The sequence below is a fragment of the Aphidius gifuensis genome, linkage group LG4, assembly GCF_014905175.1.
Source record: "Aphidius gifuensis isolate YNYX2018 linkage group LG4, ASM1490517v1, whole genome shotgun sequence".
Lineage (NCBI taxonomy): Eukaryota > Metazoa > Arthropoda > Insecta > Hymenoptera > Braconidae > Aphidius > Aphidius gifuensis.
The window spans coordinates 5,296,100-5,313,287 of NC_057791.1; the positions used below are offsets into that span (position 1 = coordinate 5,296,100).

The 17,188-nt window shown below is 23.1% G+C and overlaps 2 protein-coding genes across 10 annotated transcripts in view; both read right to left on the reverse strand.

Moving 5' to 3' along the window:
• Window positions 1-2,689: 2,689 nt before the first annotated feature.
• Window positions 2,690-5,072, reverse strand: LOC122854797 (transmembrane protein 183-like). The gene is made up of 5 exons (XM_044155776.1): window positions 4,773-5,072; window positions 4,606-4,698; window positions 4,243-4,381; window positions 3,947-4,148; window positions 2,690-3,851 (listed from the first exon to the last, which is right to left on the reverse strand). Exons 1-5 carry the CDS (start codon window positions 4,783-4,785, stop codon window positions 3,363-3,365), a joined length of 936 nt encoding a protein of 311 aa, XP_044011711.1. The 5' UTR covers window positions 4,786-5,072; the 3' UTR covers window positions 2,690-3,362.
• A 489-nt stretch (window positions 5,073-5,561) lies between these two features.
• The window catches only part of LOC122854795, a 37,675-nt gene continuing 26,048 nt past the window's right edge, over window positions 5,562-17,188 (reverse strand). For all 9 annotated transcript variants that reach the window (XM_044155771.1, XM_044155770.1, XM_044155775.1 and 6 more), the window contains 7 exons: window positions 17,098-17,157; window positions 8,722-8,926; window positions 8,189-8,447; window positions 7,864-8,101; window positions 7,634-7,785; window positions 7,464-7,552; window positions 5,562-7,368 (listed from right to left, as the gene is read on the reverse strand). In XM_044155771.1, coding sequence (XP_044011706.1) covers window positions 7,200-7,368; window positions 7,464-7,552; window positions 7,634-7,785; window positions 7,864-8,101; window positions 8,189-8,447; window positions 8,722-8,926; window positions 17,098-17,157 — 1,172 coding nt within the window. In that variant the 3' untranslated portion in view covers window positions 5,562-7,199. The remainder of the gene's footprint in view (window positions 7,369-7,463; window positions 7,553-7,633; window positions 7,786-7,863; window positions 8,102-8,188; window positions 8,448-8,721; window positions 8,927-17,097; window positions 17,158-17,188) is intronic.

Consider the following 17,188-nt stretch of genomic DNA (forward strand, 5'->3'; position numbering starts at 1 on the left):
AGTGAATTGCGCCTAAAAATGATATTAATTAGAATTATCGCGAGATTTAGTTTTTTTTTCGCGTTCGGGAATTTAGCGTCGATTTAACCGGTTTAGTTTAAGTTTAATATTTTAATTTCTCTATTATTTTCAGGATTTTCAGGGCTTCAAGATCTTCAAGACTTCAGGATATTCAAGACTCAAGATTTATCAAGAATTTAAGACTTTGTGATAGTGATAGTGAAAAAGTGATAGTGACAGTGATAGTGACATAGTGAATTGAATAGTGAAATGATATCAATTATAATCGCGAAACTTAGTGTTAAATTTTGGGGTTTAGTTTAAGTCTAATATTTTAATGATTCTATTATTTTCAGGATTTTTATAGGGCTTCAAGATCTTCTAGGCTTTAAAATTTGCAAATTTCAAGACATGAATTATGTATTTCAATATTTCCAAAAACTTTAAGGTATTTAAAAACTTTTGTACGTTTGAATTTTCAAGACTTTAAGGCTCTAATATATTTATAATTTTATTATTTTTAGTATTTTCAGGACTTAAGTTTTTCAAGACTACAAGATTTTTTAAACATAAGATACTCCGAGATTTTTCAAGACTTTGAGGTATTATAAAACTCTTATTTTTCAAGACTATAAGACTTTAATATTTTTATAATTTTACTTCTTTCAGGATGTTAAGACTTCTTAATGGCCATATCAAGAGTGCACTCATTTAGGATTAAGGGACGTCCCTATGCTGATGAAAAACTTCGTGTGATTGCTGCTTTTAAAACTTTAGAATTCTAGTATTTTTAAATATTTTACATTTTTTAAATTTTTATATTATCAAAATTTTAATATTTTCATGATTTTTTATGTTTCAGGATTAATTATTATAAACATTTTATTTGTTTCAGGATTTTTATGTTTCAGGGCTTAATATTATCAAGATTTTATACATATGTTACAGGATTTATTATTATAAATATTTTATTTGTTTCAGGTTTTATTAATATAAATTTTTTATCTGTTTCAGGATTTTTTATGTTTCAGGTTTTAATATTATCAAGATTTTATATGTTACAGGATTTATTATTATGAATATTTTATTTGTTTCAGGTTTTATTAATATAAACATTTTATTTGTTTCAGGTTCTATTAATATAAATTTTTTATCTGTTTCAGGATTTTTTATGTTGCAGGGTTTAATATTATCAAGATTTTATGTTACAGGATTTATTATTATCAATATTTTATTTGTTTCAGGATTTTTTATGTTTTAGGGTTTAATATTATCAATTTTATATGTTTCGCAGGTTTAATTATTATAAATATTTTATTTGTTTCAGGTTTTCTTAATATAAATATTTTATTTGTTTCAGGTTTTATTAATATAAATTTTTTATCTGTTTCAGGATTTTTTATGTTTCAGGTTTTATTAATATAAATATTTTATTTGTTTCAGGATTTTTTATGTTTCAGGGTTTTTAAGCTGCAGAATTTAATATTATCAAGATTTTATATGTTTCAGGTTTATTAATATAAATATTTTATTTGTTTCAGGTTTTTTTATGCTACAGGATTTTCAAGACCTTTTGAGGGTCATATTTCGGATAAAAAGAGGATCATGAGTGCACTCATTCCGGATCATCGACGTCCCTATGCTGATGGAAGACTTCTTGGATTGCTGCTTTTCAAGGTCATCATTTTTAGGTTTATATTATTTACAGAATTTCAATACTTTCAAGATTTTAGTGATATATGTAGTGTATGCGTTATCTAATCATAGTAGTATTTCGTGTAAAATTTTTTTAATAATTTATTTTCGAGTATACCTGCAGCTATGAGCGCGGGTATATATTTATCGTTTTTTTCATGTGTACATATGCGTCGCGACGGCTTAGTACTTGTGCACAATCGGGAAATTTATAAATCGGGTAGGAATAATTCTAGCTGCAGCTAGAACACGTGCGAATTGCGTAATCTTAGTGGAATAGGTCTACCGGAGATACCACTTAAAAAAAAACGAGTCAAGTGTCTTACCTCTTGGGTGGCTTGGAAAAGACACGTAGAATTTACATATAATAATTATTTATTTATCATGTGGTTTTTAATTTGAATGTTATGTTTTTTTTTTTATTTTATTTACTTTTATTACTTGTTAATATTACCTTGTATACTATTTTAATCCTATTTTTATTACAGGTAACTAATTGAATAACACTTTTTAATTTTGTTTTTCAGTGATGTTCCAATATCATTTTTTTTTTTTTTTTTAAACAAGCAATTTTATTGTATATATATTTTAAACTATTATTTTAATTGTTCATTTATTTAATTATTATTGTTGTATATTATTAATATTGTTTTTATTTAATTAATAGTTTACTCCACGATTTCCTATCTACATCGAGCAGCTGAGAGCATTAGAATATACAGCCTCTATCAAAGTGCTTGCCTCCTCTATCCAAGACCTTGTTTACATCAAAGAGCTTGCCGCTATAGCAACAACGTGTATATTATCAACTTTTCGAAATGGATATACACTTTCAAATCGTAATAATAGTATAGACTATACTTGAAAATATAATATTACAATTTATTATAATTTTTAAATAATCAAGTCAAATAATTTATCATCAAGTGAATAATTATAAGAACAATATTCTGAAATAATTTATCTTTATCAATTTCATTCAGTTATTATAAACAAAAACTCAAGTCAAACATCAAGTACTTTATAAACTATATAGTGAAAAGTGTTGTGATCATTGTTTTGTGTACGTTTGTGTAGTGTGTGGTGCTTGTACGTGATCATTGAACCTGTTGATGGCCAGATTGAATCATCACATGAACTACATGGAGTGTAGCATTCTCTGGTCTTCATGGATTGCAGTATCCTGAGCAATTTTGATGACCAGCGTTGGAAGATGAACATCTGCTTAAAAGGTAGGATTTTATTTTATTTTATTAATAATTGTATTGATGATTATATTTTTTGTAACTTTACGATAGTCCCTAGTCATATTGCTTAAATGCCCTTAATAGCTAGCTTTAATCATGTCGGATGTCCACATAGATCAGTGTATATAGAAATCCTCAAATAGTTTTTTATTAAATGCTCTAAAATTTGCTGCTCAAAGCGCAATCTTATATTTTATTTTTTTCATACCACTTTATAATACGTCGCCTAAAAATTTGGTGAATGTTAAATAATACAATGTTCCAATTATTTAAGCAATTATCAATATTTTATTTTATTATAATGACGTTATTTATAATAATATTCGTTAGTAGCATGTCAACTTTTTCTTTTTTTAAAAAAATATGAGAAAATAAGTTTTAATTTTCTCATATTTAATATCTCAGTATCTGTATTTAATATCAAGTTGAACAATTATTTTGTGAAACATTAAACAACTCAAAATTCATCATTATATCATCTACATCCCATGAATCAGGAACTGGTTCTAAAATTGTTAACGCTGTATCTTGATGTGGATAATATGGATGCCACCAATCTAATACTTTACAATCGGCAACACCACTTAATATAACAACTTGTGATGATGTAGTTGATAATAAATTCGTTCCAAATGTTAATTGTAAACGACGATAATCAAAACTTGGTGATAAATCAAGTTTAACTTTTTGAAGTATCAATCCATTGACAAGTGGTATTAAAGAAAATTTTGAACATGCAACACGTAAAATTTTACAATTTTCTTCAGTATTTGTCCATACATCTTTTATCATTTCATGCAAATCACGATTGCAACAATCATCATCATCAGTTGTTTCAATGAAAGGCATTTTTTTTTGTTTCATTGGTAGTTTTAATTTAAAGTAATAATACCAACGAGTTTCACCTTTCTAAATCAATTTAAAAAAAAAAAACAAATAAATAACAATATAATTTACTTGATTCACTAATTAGGTAGACAATATTTTAAATTTGTTTATCATACCTTGTTCCACATTAAACAACATTGTCTATTCACCAATGAATGTGGTTGTTGTTGCTCTAAATTTGGATTATTACCAACTTTATCAAATGATGAAAAATATGTAAAATGTAGAGATCTTATTGCACATGCTCGAAGACCATAAGGACGTGTCATACATCCTGGTGTTAATCTTTGTGGTATATTTTTAATTTCTTTATAATATCTAAAAGTAAAAACTATTTAAAAAATATAATTTTTACATGTTTTATTAATTATCATAAATATAATGATAATTATTTAATTAACAATACACTTACTTTTTGTAAATATAAAACCAAAATTTTGCTGTTTTAACAATGTGATAAGAACTTTTACATATACATGCAAATTTTCCAACTAATTCAGGTTTAATATACTCGGATAGTAAAAACCAAAGATCCAATGGATAATTCTTAGCTAAAATAAAAAATAATTGATTAATTTAAATATCAATTAATATTATTTTTTATTAAATAATTATTTTAAAAATTTGTTTTTTATACTATTGTCATCCTGATTATCTTCTTCAATTTTTATTTGTTTTTTTTTTGATCGTGAGTTTTTTCTTTCTTCTAAAAAATAGATTAACAATGTCAATTAAAATTTATTGTGTTTGTTTTTATTTATATTTGATAACTAACCTATCAAAGTATTTTTTTTTTTTGCATTTTTAATTCTTTTAGAATTATTGCCATGTGGATATGATGAATTGGCATAATCATTTATCGTAAAATCTATAAAAAATAATGTCAAAAATTAGAACAAATAAAATATATATTAAATAATTAAAAACAATAATAAAAATCACCTGTGTCTGTCATCGTTGCTTTTGAGTGGTCGTGGTGTCAGCCAATGTCAGCTGTTGTAGTGTTGTTTTTTTTTTTTTAGCAAAACATTGTTGCGCCGGCGCCGACTACCCCTTCCAAAATTTATGATTCAGTTGTTTGTGCGAAATAAAAAAGGATCGACGTATTTTTGTGTGTGCTTCTCGTTTACTATAATTTTTTTTTCTTTCGGAGTGCTCGGAGTGTTTTTGTTGTTTGTTTTTCTGTTAAAAAGTGTAAACCTAAATGCAGTTGACTTTTTTGAGCTTCTAATTATTGCTGTTTTTCTGGTATTGTTTATTTTAATTTTTTATTTTTATTATTTAATCATTTATATCATATATTTTTTGATTTGATTTTATAATTTTTATTTTTTTTTTCGGAGTGCTTTGCAAAATGACCGGTTAAATTTATGTTTTATTTTTACATTTTTTTCGCATACTTTGAGAGCTGATATTACTAAATTTAATTTAATTTAATTATTATTTAATTATTATAAATATTATTTTATGTTGATGAAAAGTTTGATGAATCTATTGTTGAAAAAGCCGCGACAATGTCGGTTTCTTTTCGGCTTCTATTACCTAACAACTATATGTTTTTGTTTTTATTTATTTTTCATAAAGTTAATTTATTATCTGGCTTTATTAATATCCAGCAATAGTTTCCGATATTTATAATTGATTTATATCGATGTCTAATAAGTTTTTTTTTATATTATTTTTTTTTTTTTTCCTCAAAATGCCGGAGAAAAAAAAAAAAAAAAGCCGGCACTTTTTTGTTGCGTATTTTTTCCACTAGATGCCAGTAGTGCTAGTTTAGATGACCGCCATCTTCGATAAAAAAGCGCGCTATTTAGCTAACAAATTTGAATTCCATTTTACCTTTTTTTCTAAAATACATTATTTGCATGTAATTAATTAGTTTTGTTCAATTAAAAAACCATCTGATTAATTATTTAAAGTATATTTATATCAAATTTTCAAAGCTATTTGGATTTTCTGTGTCGTTGTGACGAAATATCATCTAATTTTAATGAAAAAATATGGAAAAATTTTGTCTGGGATTAACTTGGGATAACATATATTAACAAATAAATTAGGCTTTATTTTTTTTTATTATCCAAAGTGTACAATGCATATTGATACTATATTTTAATAACAGTAATATTTATATAATATATCATACAAATAAATTTAAAATTCTGTAATTCAGCGATAAAATTTTTCTTTCAATTATAGTCTCGTCATAAATATTTTCCTTTGTCAACAAATAATAATCACAACGAGCATTATTTTTTTAATGATGCCAGCAACAATTGTACCGTGTTTTTTTTTCCTTTTTTTTTTTTTACAATTATTTTATAATTTTTTTTTTCAATCAATAAGTTTGCACAGGTAACTGTTAAACTTCTCTGGATAATATATAAGCCATTTATTTTTTTTGATGGTAAAATTTATAAATATTAAGATTTACCACAATAGTATTGTCAAATATAAAACCAACACATTTTTAATGTGTCAATAAAGGTTCATTAAATTTGTGGTAATGTAATTTGTTTTTTTTTTTAAAAGATTTATCATTAACAGTTTTACTTCTTGATAGAATTATTAAATCACTCAAATCAAATATTATTATTTCGCTTTATTAATATTAATATTATTATTATTCTTTTTATTTATTTGTTCAACACTCTAAATATATTAATAGCAATGTCACTATGTTAATATCTATATAATTTTATAATATCGCTTATGATTGCTTACAAAAATATGAATTTCACGAGGCAAACATTGCATTAATAAAATGTTGTTTAGTATCTGATTATTAAAAAGTTAATAATCATTAACAATTTTTATCATAAAATGATATATTTTTCATGGCATTAATAGCTTACAAGTTGATTTTTCTTTTTTTTCTTTTAACAATACTCTTTGCTATACATTTGGTTTTTTATTCTTTCAAAATGGTAACGATAATATTATTATTTTTTTTTTATATGGTACATTTTAATGACTAAACATTTAATACTTTTGTATTGAACGAAAAAAAAAAAAAAAAAATTAATTAATTAATTAATTTATGATAAATAATAAACAACTATTGTAAATTTATTTTTTAAATTACATTTGGGTGTTGTGTTATTAATAATTATTAAAATTTATTTGTATATTCATCGGATTATTATATTATTGTATTTAGTATTTATTTATTTGGAAGACTCTCGTCGTAAGCATCAGCCTTCGAAATTATTTTTTATATTTTTTCAAATCAATATTATTTATTTTTTAACAACGATACTCAATTATTCGTGATGATTCATTTTTTGGTAATGTTATTGCAACACTCTTAGATATACTACTACGTCTTCTTTTATTATTTTCAATAGCCCAATTGGGCTTCTCCTCATCTCACAAACGTTCAACGTAATTACCTGGAAAAGTACCAAAATAACCATTTCTTTGGCTTGAACCAACAAACCATCCATCATCACATTTTTCCATAACATAAACTGTGTCACCTTCTTTGAGTTCAAGTTCATCTTCATTTTGTGGTCTGTAACTGTACAGTGCTCGATAACTAGATAAATTTAAACAAAATTTTCATCATTTTCATGGCAAATTCTAATGTTGTTGTTAATATTTTTATTTAAAATTCATATGATAAAAACTTACGCTATTGTTTCCGAATGTGTATCAATATGCAATGTTTCGTTGACAGGTGCAACATGCAATTTATTACGATCAGTTACACCAATACGAGGCTAAAATAATAATAAATTCAAATATAATTTTCATTTTTAAATCTATATATAAAAAATAAATAAAAAAATAAAATTATTTACCAGCGAAATATATTGAGGTTCACTTGTTGTTTTTGGTGATATTGTTGGAGTATAATGATGAGATCCCATGCTCAATTTGCCACTTGCTGTGCCATTTGAAAGCATACTATGAGCAGCTGGTGATGCGACAGGTTTATTTGATACTGGAGTTTCTGTTTAATTTTTTTTTTGTATTAATTAAATGAATATTTATTATTTTATATATATATATTTAAATGAATATATTTTACCTGGTCTATGTTGGCCTGGTTCCACAAGTACATCAACATATGTTACAGGAAATATACCTTTCTTATTACCAATTCTACCCTCAAACCAATTTTCATCGACTCTTCTTGTTAGAATAATAATTTCACCTTTTGATAATGATAATTCAAGATTTGTTTGTGCTGAAAAATTAAATTTTGCTCTTGCTTGTCCTTCATTTGATTTTTTTAGTGTTGTTCTTGAATTATCATACAGCAATACCTATGAAATTTTAAAAAATAATATTGTATTTGATATAAATTTTATTGTAAATTATATTGTTTCTTATATTTTTTAATTAGTTATTACCTCAACGTAGTTGATGGGAAAAAGACCAATCATTGCATTGTGTTCACCTTCATACCAATTTTTGTCAATTTGACGACGTACTAAAATTATGTCACCACGACGAAATGAAAGCTCTCTTGAGGTTTGACCAACAAAATTGTACATTGCCCTTGCGGCCAATCTTGGCTCTGGTGTTTGCTCTTGAGATCTGTTACGATAACTATGATCATTACCAAAATCGTCATAACGATTTAAAGGTATTGGAGATTTTTGTGATGGTCTAGATAACATAAAAATATAATACAAAAAATTTATAATAGTTATATACATATTTTAATAGTTGATTGTTAATTTTAAACATTTATTTTTATGATTATTTTGTGTTTAAAAAAAAAAATAAATATAAAAATATTAGTTTAACATTTTAGACAAATATTAACTTTAAATTCAAAGAAAATTTAAGATTTTATTTTTTCTTACAACTTTAGATGATTGTAGATTAGACTATTGTTTAACTATTTGATTTTTTTTTTTATTTGTTAAAATGTACTTACACAAAGTTATCTGTGTGTCGACGTGAATCAATATCTTGAAGTTCTTGAAAATACTTTCGACGTTTTTCTTCTTGATAAACTTTACGCATATTTTCAGCACTTCTACGTGCAAGTTCTTCTTCACTTAATATTTCTTTGGCTTCTTGACGTACTGGTGAACGATAGTGAATTGTCACTTCACCTTCAACATATCTTCTTGGTGATTCTGTGAATATATATATTAAAAATGATTATTATTTTTTTTATTCCATTTTTAATTCAAGTTAAAATCAATTTTGAATATAAATTTTTACAAAATATATAAAAAAGCCATACGTATATATATGTAATTTTTTTTTATTTTATTACTTTCAATGTTTTGAATTCATATGAGTGTATATATTGTTTTCCATCGTCGTGTGTCACTAGGGTTTCCCACGAGTTTAAAAAGCAAAAAAAAAAATAGAACAATTTTTTCTCGTAAATTGTGATTCTTTGACAAATTAAATTACTAGAGTTGAAAATATATATATTTTCTTTTAAACTACAATAAACAAGATAACAAGTATATATTATTTATATTAAATTTTGTTTTTTTCTTTTTATAAATAGCTATTTTTAAAATAAAAAAAATTTGACATAGTTTTATATATGTTTTGATGTTTTATAGTACGCGATACATCACAACAAAGACTCGTGATTAACTATGACATTAAAAATATACTATTATATCATTTTATAAAAAATTTTTTTACACTCAAAGCAAATGAAATATTATTCTCACGTTGGTATGTATATCCTGGTAATTATGTCGTTTTGCTTTCCAATTATATATATTCGTAATATTTAAATTAATTACCAAGGATATATGTAAAATTAAAAAAAAAAAAAAGATTTCCTTTTAGTGAAAACGTAAATGTTACACAGTATAAATTCATAAAATTCAATTAAATATATATGTGTGTATGTGTGTGTTTGTAACAAATTGAAAGTGCCTGATAATAAGTGTGGAAAAAAAAAAAATAACATTCCCAAATAAAACAAAGAAATTATGTTGATTTGCTTGAATGAAATTCTTAACATATATATTATTATAAAAATTTCTTTTTTTTTATATACATGTGAAAGAAATTAATTTATGATTTTTTTTTTTACGTTATTTTAGTGGAAAATAGTTTAATTTTTTTCATTCAATATTGTATTATTGGCAAATGCAATTTTGTCTTGGTCATTTATTTTTTTTTCATCAAATTTATTAATAAATATTGTTGTTAATAATATTTTTATTAATTATTATATCATGAATTATATTATATTAAATTATTCATTATTTATTTGTATTATTCAAGTGAAAAAAAAATATTTAACATACTTATATTAATAGAAAAAAATTGCATTTGTCAATAATTCATTTATTTGCGTATAAAGAATAATTTTCTAAGGTACCAACTGTACGGTGTTGGACCGTAGAACAATGGAAGCGTAATTCCGTTTCCTGTTGTTAACTTCCTGTAACTATCATCATTCAAATTATCAGCATACTGTGATCGTCGAACCTCACTGTTCTCCGATGCGTTAATATCGATTAATGAATTTGTAAAATTATTGACAAGTTTTGGTGAACGTAAATCATCACTAAAATCATTTAAAATATCTTTATCATTATTAATTGATATTGATTCTGTTAAATTTAAAAGACTCTGTGAATTTATACTTTTAATTATTGCCAAACTTTTTGGTATATCTTCATCATTATTAAATACATCATCATCATCATTATCATCATGATTTTTTTTATCATTGACATTTAAAGAAATAATGTTATTTGAAATTATTTTATTTTTTTCAATTGATCTATTATGCTCTTGATGTTTCGCTCGATTATCTGTATAACGTGAAACTGACTGGAACGATTGACATGGTAGATGAACACACTCTGAATAACCAAACATTGTACATTCATTCGTATCACCTGTGACTGAATAGTCATTTAATATATATTTTTTTTTTTTATCTTTATCATCATTATTATATTTTGCATCATCAATTTGTTCATTTGAACAACCAGACTGATTACTATGACTATTCAATGTATCTGTACTACCAAAATTACAAAAATTATATTTTATTGAATTAAATTGTTTTTTTACATTTATTTTAATATCATTATTATCAATATTTGTTGTTGTACTATTTTTTATAAATTTTTTTTCTTTAAAAATTTCATTTTCTTGATATATTTTATATTGTTTTTCTTCTTTTTCTTCTTGACATTCTTCATACTCAATTGAATTTGATATAAATAACATATTTGGCTTTGTATCAATATATATTGGTCCCATGTGATTTTCATTATAAAAAGTACTTGATCTTTTTAAGTATTCTTTTGTCATTTTTTCATTTATTTTGTAATATTGTAGTTTTTTATATTCTATATTATTATTTTGATAAAAATATTCTTTTTCAAATTCATCATCATGTGAATTTGTATTATCAATACAATAATAGGTTTTTTTTTTATCATTTGTATTTTTCATGTTATTCATTGACTTGACTTTATCGTAATTTGTAACAAAAAAAAACATATATATAACGTTGTCAATTGAATACTGTTGAATATATAGTTTCTTTTTTTGCTTATTGTATTGCTTGTATGTGGATGTTGTTCGAAATTATTGATCGTACATTCAGCAGCATTAAATGTCCTCACTGAAGATTGAAGACTTTGTTGATATATATATATCACAAGTGAGATTTATCCATTCTCGATTGCATTCAAGTTCATTCAACCGGTTCATCAAAGGGTTTTTGACTTTTGTACAACAATGAACTGTTTGTTATCTTTTGAAAATAATATTTTTTTTTTATAGAAAAATAAACTTTGAAACGCGAGTTCTATATACTTTTTTTTTTTTTTTGTATTGAGAGAAATTATTTTATATTTTTTTAAAAACTGTATATTGATAAAAAGTAAACTGTATTATTGAAGACGTACGTGGCGAAGCAACCGGTCGTTTAACTAATACTGCGGTCAACGTCTAGCAAATGAAAGAAAAAAATTTAAAAAAAAAAATATATATTCTAGCGTTCAAGCTTGAGGTAGAAAGAACAATGGTCTTTTTAGCTCTACTATACATGGTTAAGATCAATCATAGCAGATATGTTCCTTCCTAGTCAAGTTACGATTCACTTATTTTCTTTCACCAACTCACCAAGTTTAACTATATATTTTTTTCACGTTATAAATTCTTTTATTTCAAATTATGATTATCAAAATATATGCAGATTGTTTATCGAAATAAATGCAAAATTTTTTTTTTTATAAATACGGTATTTAATGGTAAAATTAACTTTCTAAAAATTAATTAAATTTTTTTAATTTATATATTATTAAAACAAATTTATTCTAGGCAAAGTTAAATAGGACACTTGAAAATATTGTTCATTTTTTTTAACTAAAATTAACTAAAGTCAAATAAAAGACATTTTTTATTATTTTTTTAAATTATTGATATTTGAGTTGATTTATTTTTTAAATGGAACATTATTTATTAACTTTTTTATACATTAAAATAATAAAAATTTTAAATAAATTTTTCAAGTGTTCTATTTTGTGGAATAAAAAAGAATTTTTCTTTTATTTATAATTTCTGTTTAATTAATTATTAATTTTCAAACAGTCGTTTTAAATAAAAAGAAAAAGAGTTTTTTTTTCAATGGTAATTTTTTTTTTATATTGCTTTTTTGGTGTTTACAATTGAATGCAAAGTATATACAGTGAATGAAAAAGAGTTACGTTTAATAAGTAAAAATAAAAAAAAATTTAACAATAAGGTGAAATGACACTGAATAGATATAAAAAAAAAAAGAAGCATTTTATCTTTATAAGTATGCGAATGAGCGTCGTCTCGAGAATTTTTAATGGCACCAGGTTATTAAAATTCAGATAATGGTAATCATCCAAGTGAAAAAGGTCGTAAGATAATTAAGGGCTAACGCCTTGTAGAGGTTAGATCGATATTTTCATTTAAAATATTCAAAAAATAAAAATTTTCTCTACAAAATCATTATTTAAAAAAATCATATAATATTTTATCAACTAGCTCTATTCAAATATTGTATTAGTATCTAAAAAAATTAAAAAAAAAAAATGTTAAATGTGGCATAATTCTTCAAACAGTATAAACTAGCTATAATAATTGTTTTTTTTTTTTATTTTTAATTTGTTTGTTTAAAAAGATTGAGAGTTTAAAAAAAAATTTAAACAGAAATTTTAATTGTAAATGAATAAAAATTTATATAGCTTGAGGGCTATTAAAAATATTCTAATTTAAAAATTGTCAATTTTAATAACAAATGGATTGTTAGCTAGTTAAAGTTGAAAAATTTAAAATTAATTTCACATGATAAATTTTTTTAATTTAGAAATTTTACAAGAAAAAAAAAAAGTTTTATGAATTAATGAAATGTTAATTAACTTCAATACAAATTAATTATAATTTGACATGCAAAAAAAAAAAAAAAAAAAAAAATAGAAAGTAAGTCAATAAATAATTAATATCAAAATTTTATTCATTTTTTTTTTTGCTTCAATTCGTTTGAAAACTATAATAGTAAAGCAGAAAATGAAACTTCTCATTTATCGTTGGTATTAATTTTCTCATTGTAGAAAGTACGAGTACTCTATTATTATTTATTTCAAAAAAGACAATTGAAATTACATCAGTTGAATAGTGCATTGTAATGCCAGTTGCAATTATTAATTATTGACAAAATAATTGACTCATAACAATGTGATATAACTCAATGAGAAATTATAATTGATTTTTTTTATTTTTAATATTTCCATTATGGACAGCTGATTGAATATTATTGAGAAAAAATGAACAAAAAGTATATGAAAATTTTGATGAAATTTATATTAATCATAATATTGATTGATAGATTTATTAATTATTATAAAAAGATATAAAAATATAAAGGACTATTTGGTGACTTGATATAAGCTTGTAGCTTTTTTTTTTTGAGTCATAATCATTTAAAATTACTTCAAGTCATTTGACATGATTTAAAATCATTTGACATAGTTTTAGATAAGTTGCATTTAAATTTTAATGATCCTATGAAGTCATTGAAACAATTAAAATCATTCAATACTAGCGTAAAGAAGTTTGAACTTTATTTCAAAACAATTAAAGTCTTTTGATTTTTTTAAAAATTGCTAAAATCATTTTACCATTTTAAAAATTTTGATAAAAAAATTTAAAATATAAAAATCATCATGAAAGTGATGTATACAACTGGCATATCATCACGTAATGTCATCTGTGACGACTTGAGAATTGTGTTATACTTGCACTCTTACACTCGAATGGAGTGTCTACGTGCTCAGAATGTAGAACATTTATTCTCGCATCGTCATAATTATAGGTCACAGTATATATGTGTGAATATATATAAATTTTCAATACAAGAGAATAAAATAAATATAAAAATAATTGATACATAAAATGTATCATCTATACAACACTTGTTACACATATGTGTGTATTTTGATATATACATTTGCATGAAGAACAATTTTACTTTGGCTCATTTGCTCATTTTCATTATTCAAAATTATTCAACGATTGTTACGACCTTATACCCTTTTATCGATCATTTTCTATCACACTGATTTTCAATTTTAAACGCCATTATTATTAATTCAATTCAACTGATTACATACTTTGCCACTTTGATACTTTTTATTTATTGATAAATTTTTTTTTACTATTTTTTTTTTCAATAAATAAAATATATATTATTCAGCTAGTTTAATAGATAAATTTTTTATTTATTTATTTACTTTTTTTATCATCAATCTTTAAGTATTGTTTTAAATAATTTTTTCATATTTTTTTTTTATTATTTTTCGTAACATAAAAGAGAAATAGAAAAATAAAAATTTCACTTTAAATTTACGTTATCTTATAGTTTTTTATTTTTTTTTTATATATATATTTTTATGTATAACATTTCAAAACTTTTTTGGACGGGTAATCAATGTGAATGTATGAAACTTATGTAAGGAATAGTGAAGAAAAAAAAAAAAATAATTTCAAATTGACCGCTTGTTATATTGTGATATAAAAATAAATAAATAAATAAAATTATTTTTCCCTTTTATATATATTTTAAAATAATAAATTATAATTCATTTTACTTTTATTTTTTCAACACAGATTTCATAAATAATCTATTTTTTTTTTTTTCATTTTTAAAAACAATGAATTATAAAAAATTAAGTTAAATTTTAACACGTAACTATTTTGTGCACTGATATTTAAAATTCCAAATAAATATTAAAGTTACACAGATGATACGAGTTTCAAGATAACAAACGACTGTAATATACAATTTCGTTTTTTTTTAAATTCTCTATTGTATTTTCTTTTTCTATTTTATCCTCGTGTATATATAGATAAAAAATAACTCAGTTAAAAATTTAAATATACGACTTAAAATATTTTACATTTTTCAATTGTAAATGAAAAAATTCCAACTTTAAAATAATTCAAGTATCTTATCATTGTGATTGATTGAGTACTGTATTATGATTATTATATATTTCATGATTTTGATATTTTACTTTGTTAAATATTTATATATATTTAGAAAAATATATGAAAATTATTAATGTCGTCGTAGTTCATGTATTTTTAGTGAATTGAATTTTAAAATACACATAATATATTACTGAAAGGAATATTTTATGATTTGAAAAAAAAAGTATATATATAAATATTGAAGAATAGGAATGCCTTACAAATATTACAGTACTTTTTTTTTTTTGATGGATCTGTTATTTCGTCACACTTTAAAGTCATACTTACAAACTGTAACGATCAAAACGGTGTATTTTTTTGTCTTCTTTTTCTACCGTATGAAATTTATAAAAATAACAGGTTAAAATTAGAAGTATAAAAATTTAATTTATATTTTATCTTCTGATAGAACTTTGATATATATATTATATATCTTTTCTATATACTTGGGTTAAATAATATGTCAAATTGCAAATTCGGTGATTTAATTTTAATTTGAAAACTAAACTTATAATCAATTCGATATAACTTCTACCCACTAGACATCTATCACGAAAAATATTGTTAATATAAAAAATAATTTCATTAATTTACAATTAAGCTATTAATTATAAATTAATATCTAAATATTTTTTTGTATATGCTAATTTTAATTATATGCAAAAGTAAATTCCAGAATAATAAAGACCCCTGGGTTTTAAATATTTTTAAAATCAAGTTTATGTTATTTTTCATATATATATATACATTGTAACAAACACGATTTTATTTGTATCGTTGAATTTATTCATGTTGGAATTGTTTACACAACGAATTTTCGTATGCACCGGCGCGTGCCAGGTAATAATTCTTCAACTCGTGCGACGTAATTTCCGGCAATGTTGCACCAGTGTTTGTGATTCACATCGTTTTTGTTTTGCACATAACAACATGAGGTGCACATCAGTTTTTATTAATTTTCATCGTTTCAAAATTTAATATATATTTATACTTTTTGTCAATTTTTTTTTTATCTTGTTTATATTATTAAATATGTTTATAAATGAATGAATGAATCAGTTTTTTTTTTCTATCTAAAATTTCGACATTAAAAAACACTTATACGTATGTACAATATAACAACATTTTTTTAACTGGTAATATTGTATCTGAGAGAACAACATTGCATGCATAAATAAAAGTAAAAATGAGTTTCCTGTTTTTCGTATATATACATGCTGCGTGCATATTATTTTACCCCTAAAATTTTAAACTATATATTCATACGGATAAAACCACTCTGTTAGACTTCTGAATAATTTAACAATATGAAAAATTTTTAGCTTCATTTCATACACATTCTCAATGTCAACCACGAAAAAAAAAAAAACAAAAAAAAAGTAAACTACATTTTTAAATTTTTAAAATACTTTTAAACATCCAAAAATCAAAATTACGTTATCTAATTATTATTTTTTTTCTCTCATCATAATAAATTTTTTTATGATAAAGTTATGAATAATTTATTGTGTTTAATTTTAAAATATAACAAGCTATTTTTATTGAGTTAAAAAAAAAAAAAAAAAACTAATTCATATAACTAGATTAATTAGTAATTTTAAATGAAAATATAAAAAGATAAATTTTCATCGTCATTGTGAATGTGAATTATATTTTTAAAAAAAAATTTTATAATTTGAATTTTTAATGGTCAAAATGACAAATGAATGTATATCATGAATGAAATTTTAGTACATCACAAGGACGATGAAGAAATAATATAAAAAAAAAACAAAAATAATTTGATGATTTGAACGTTAAGTATCATTACCTTGACGCTCAGTTCTGCAGTGATGAGATTTTGGTGGTGGCGAGGGTGCATTCGTGTATTCTGTCGATATATATTTGCAATTTATATATAT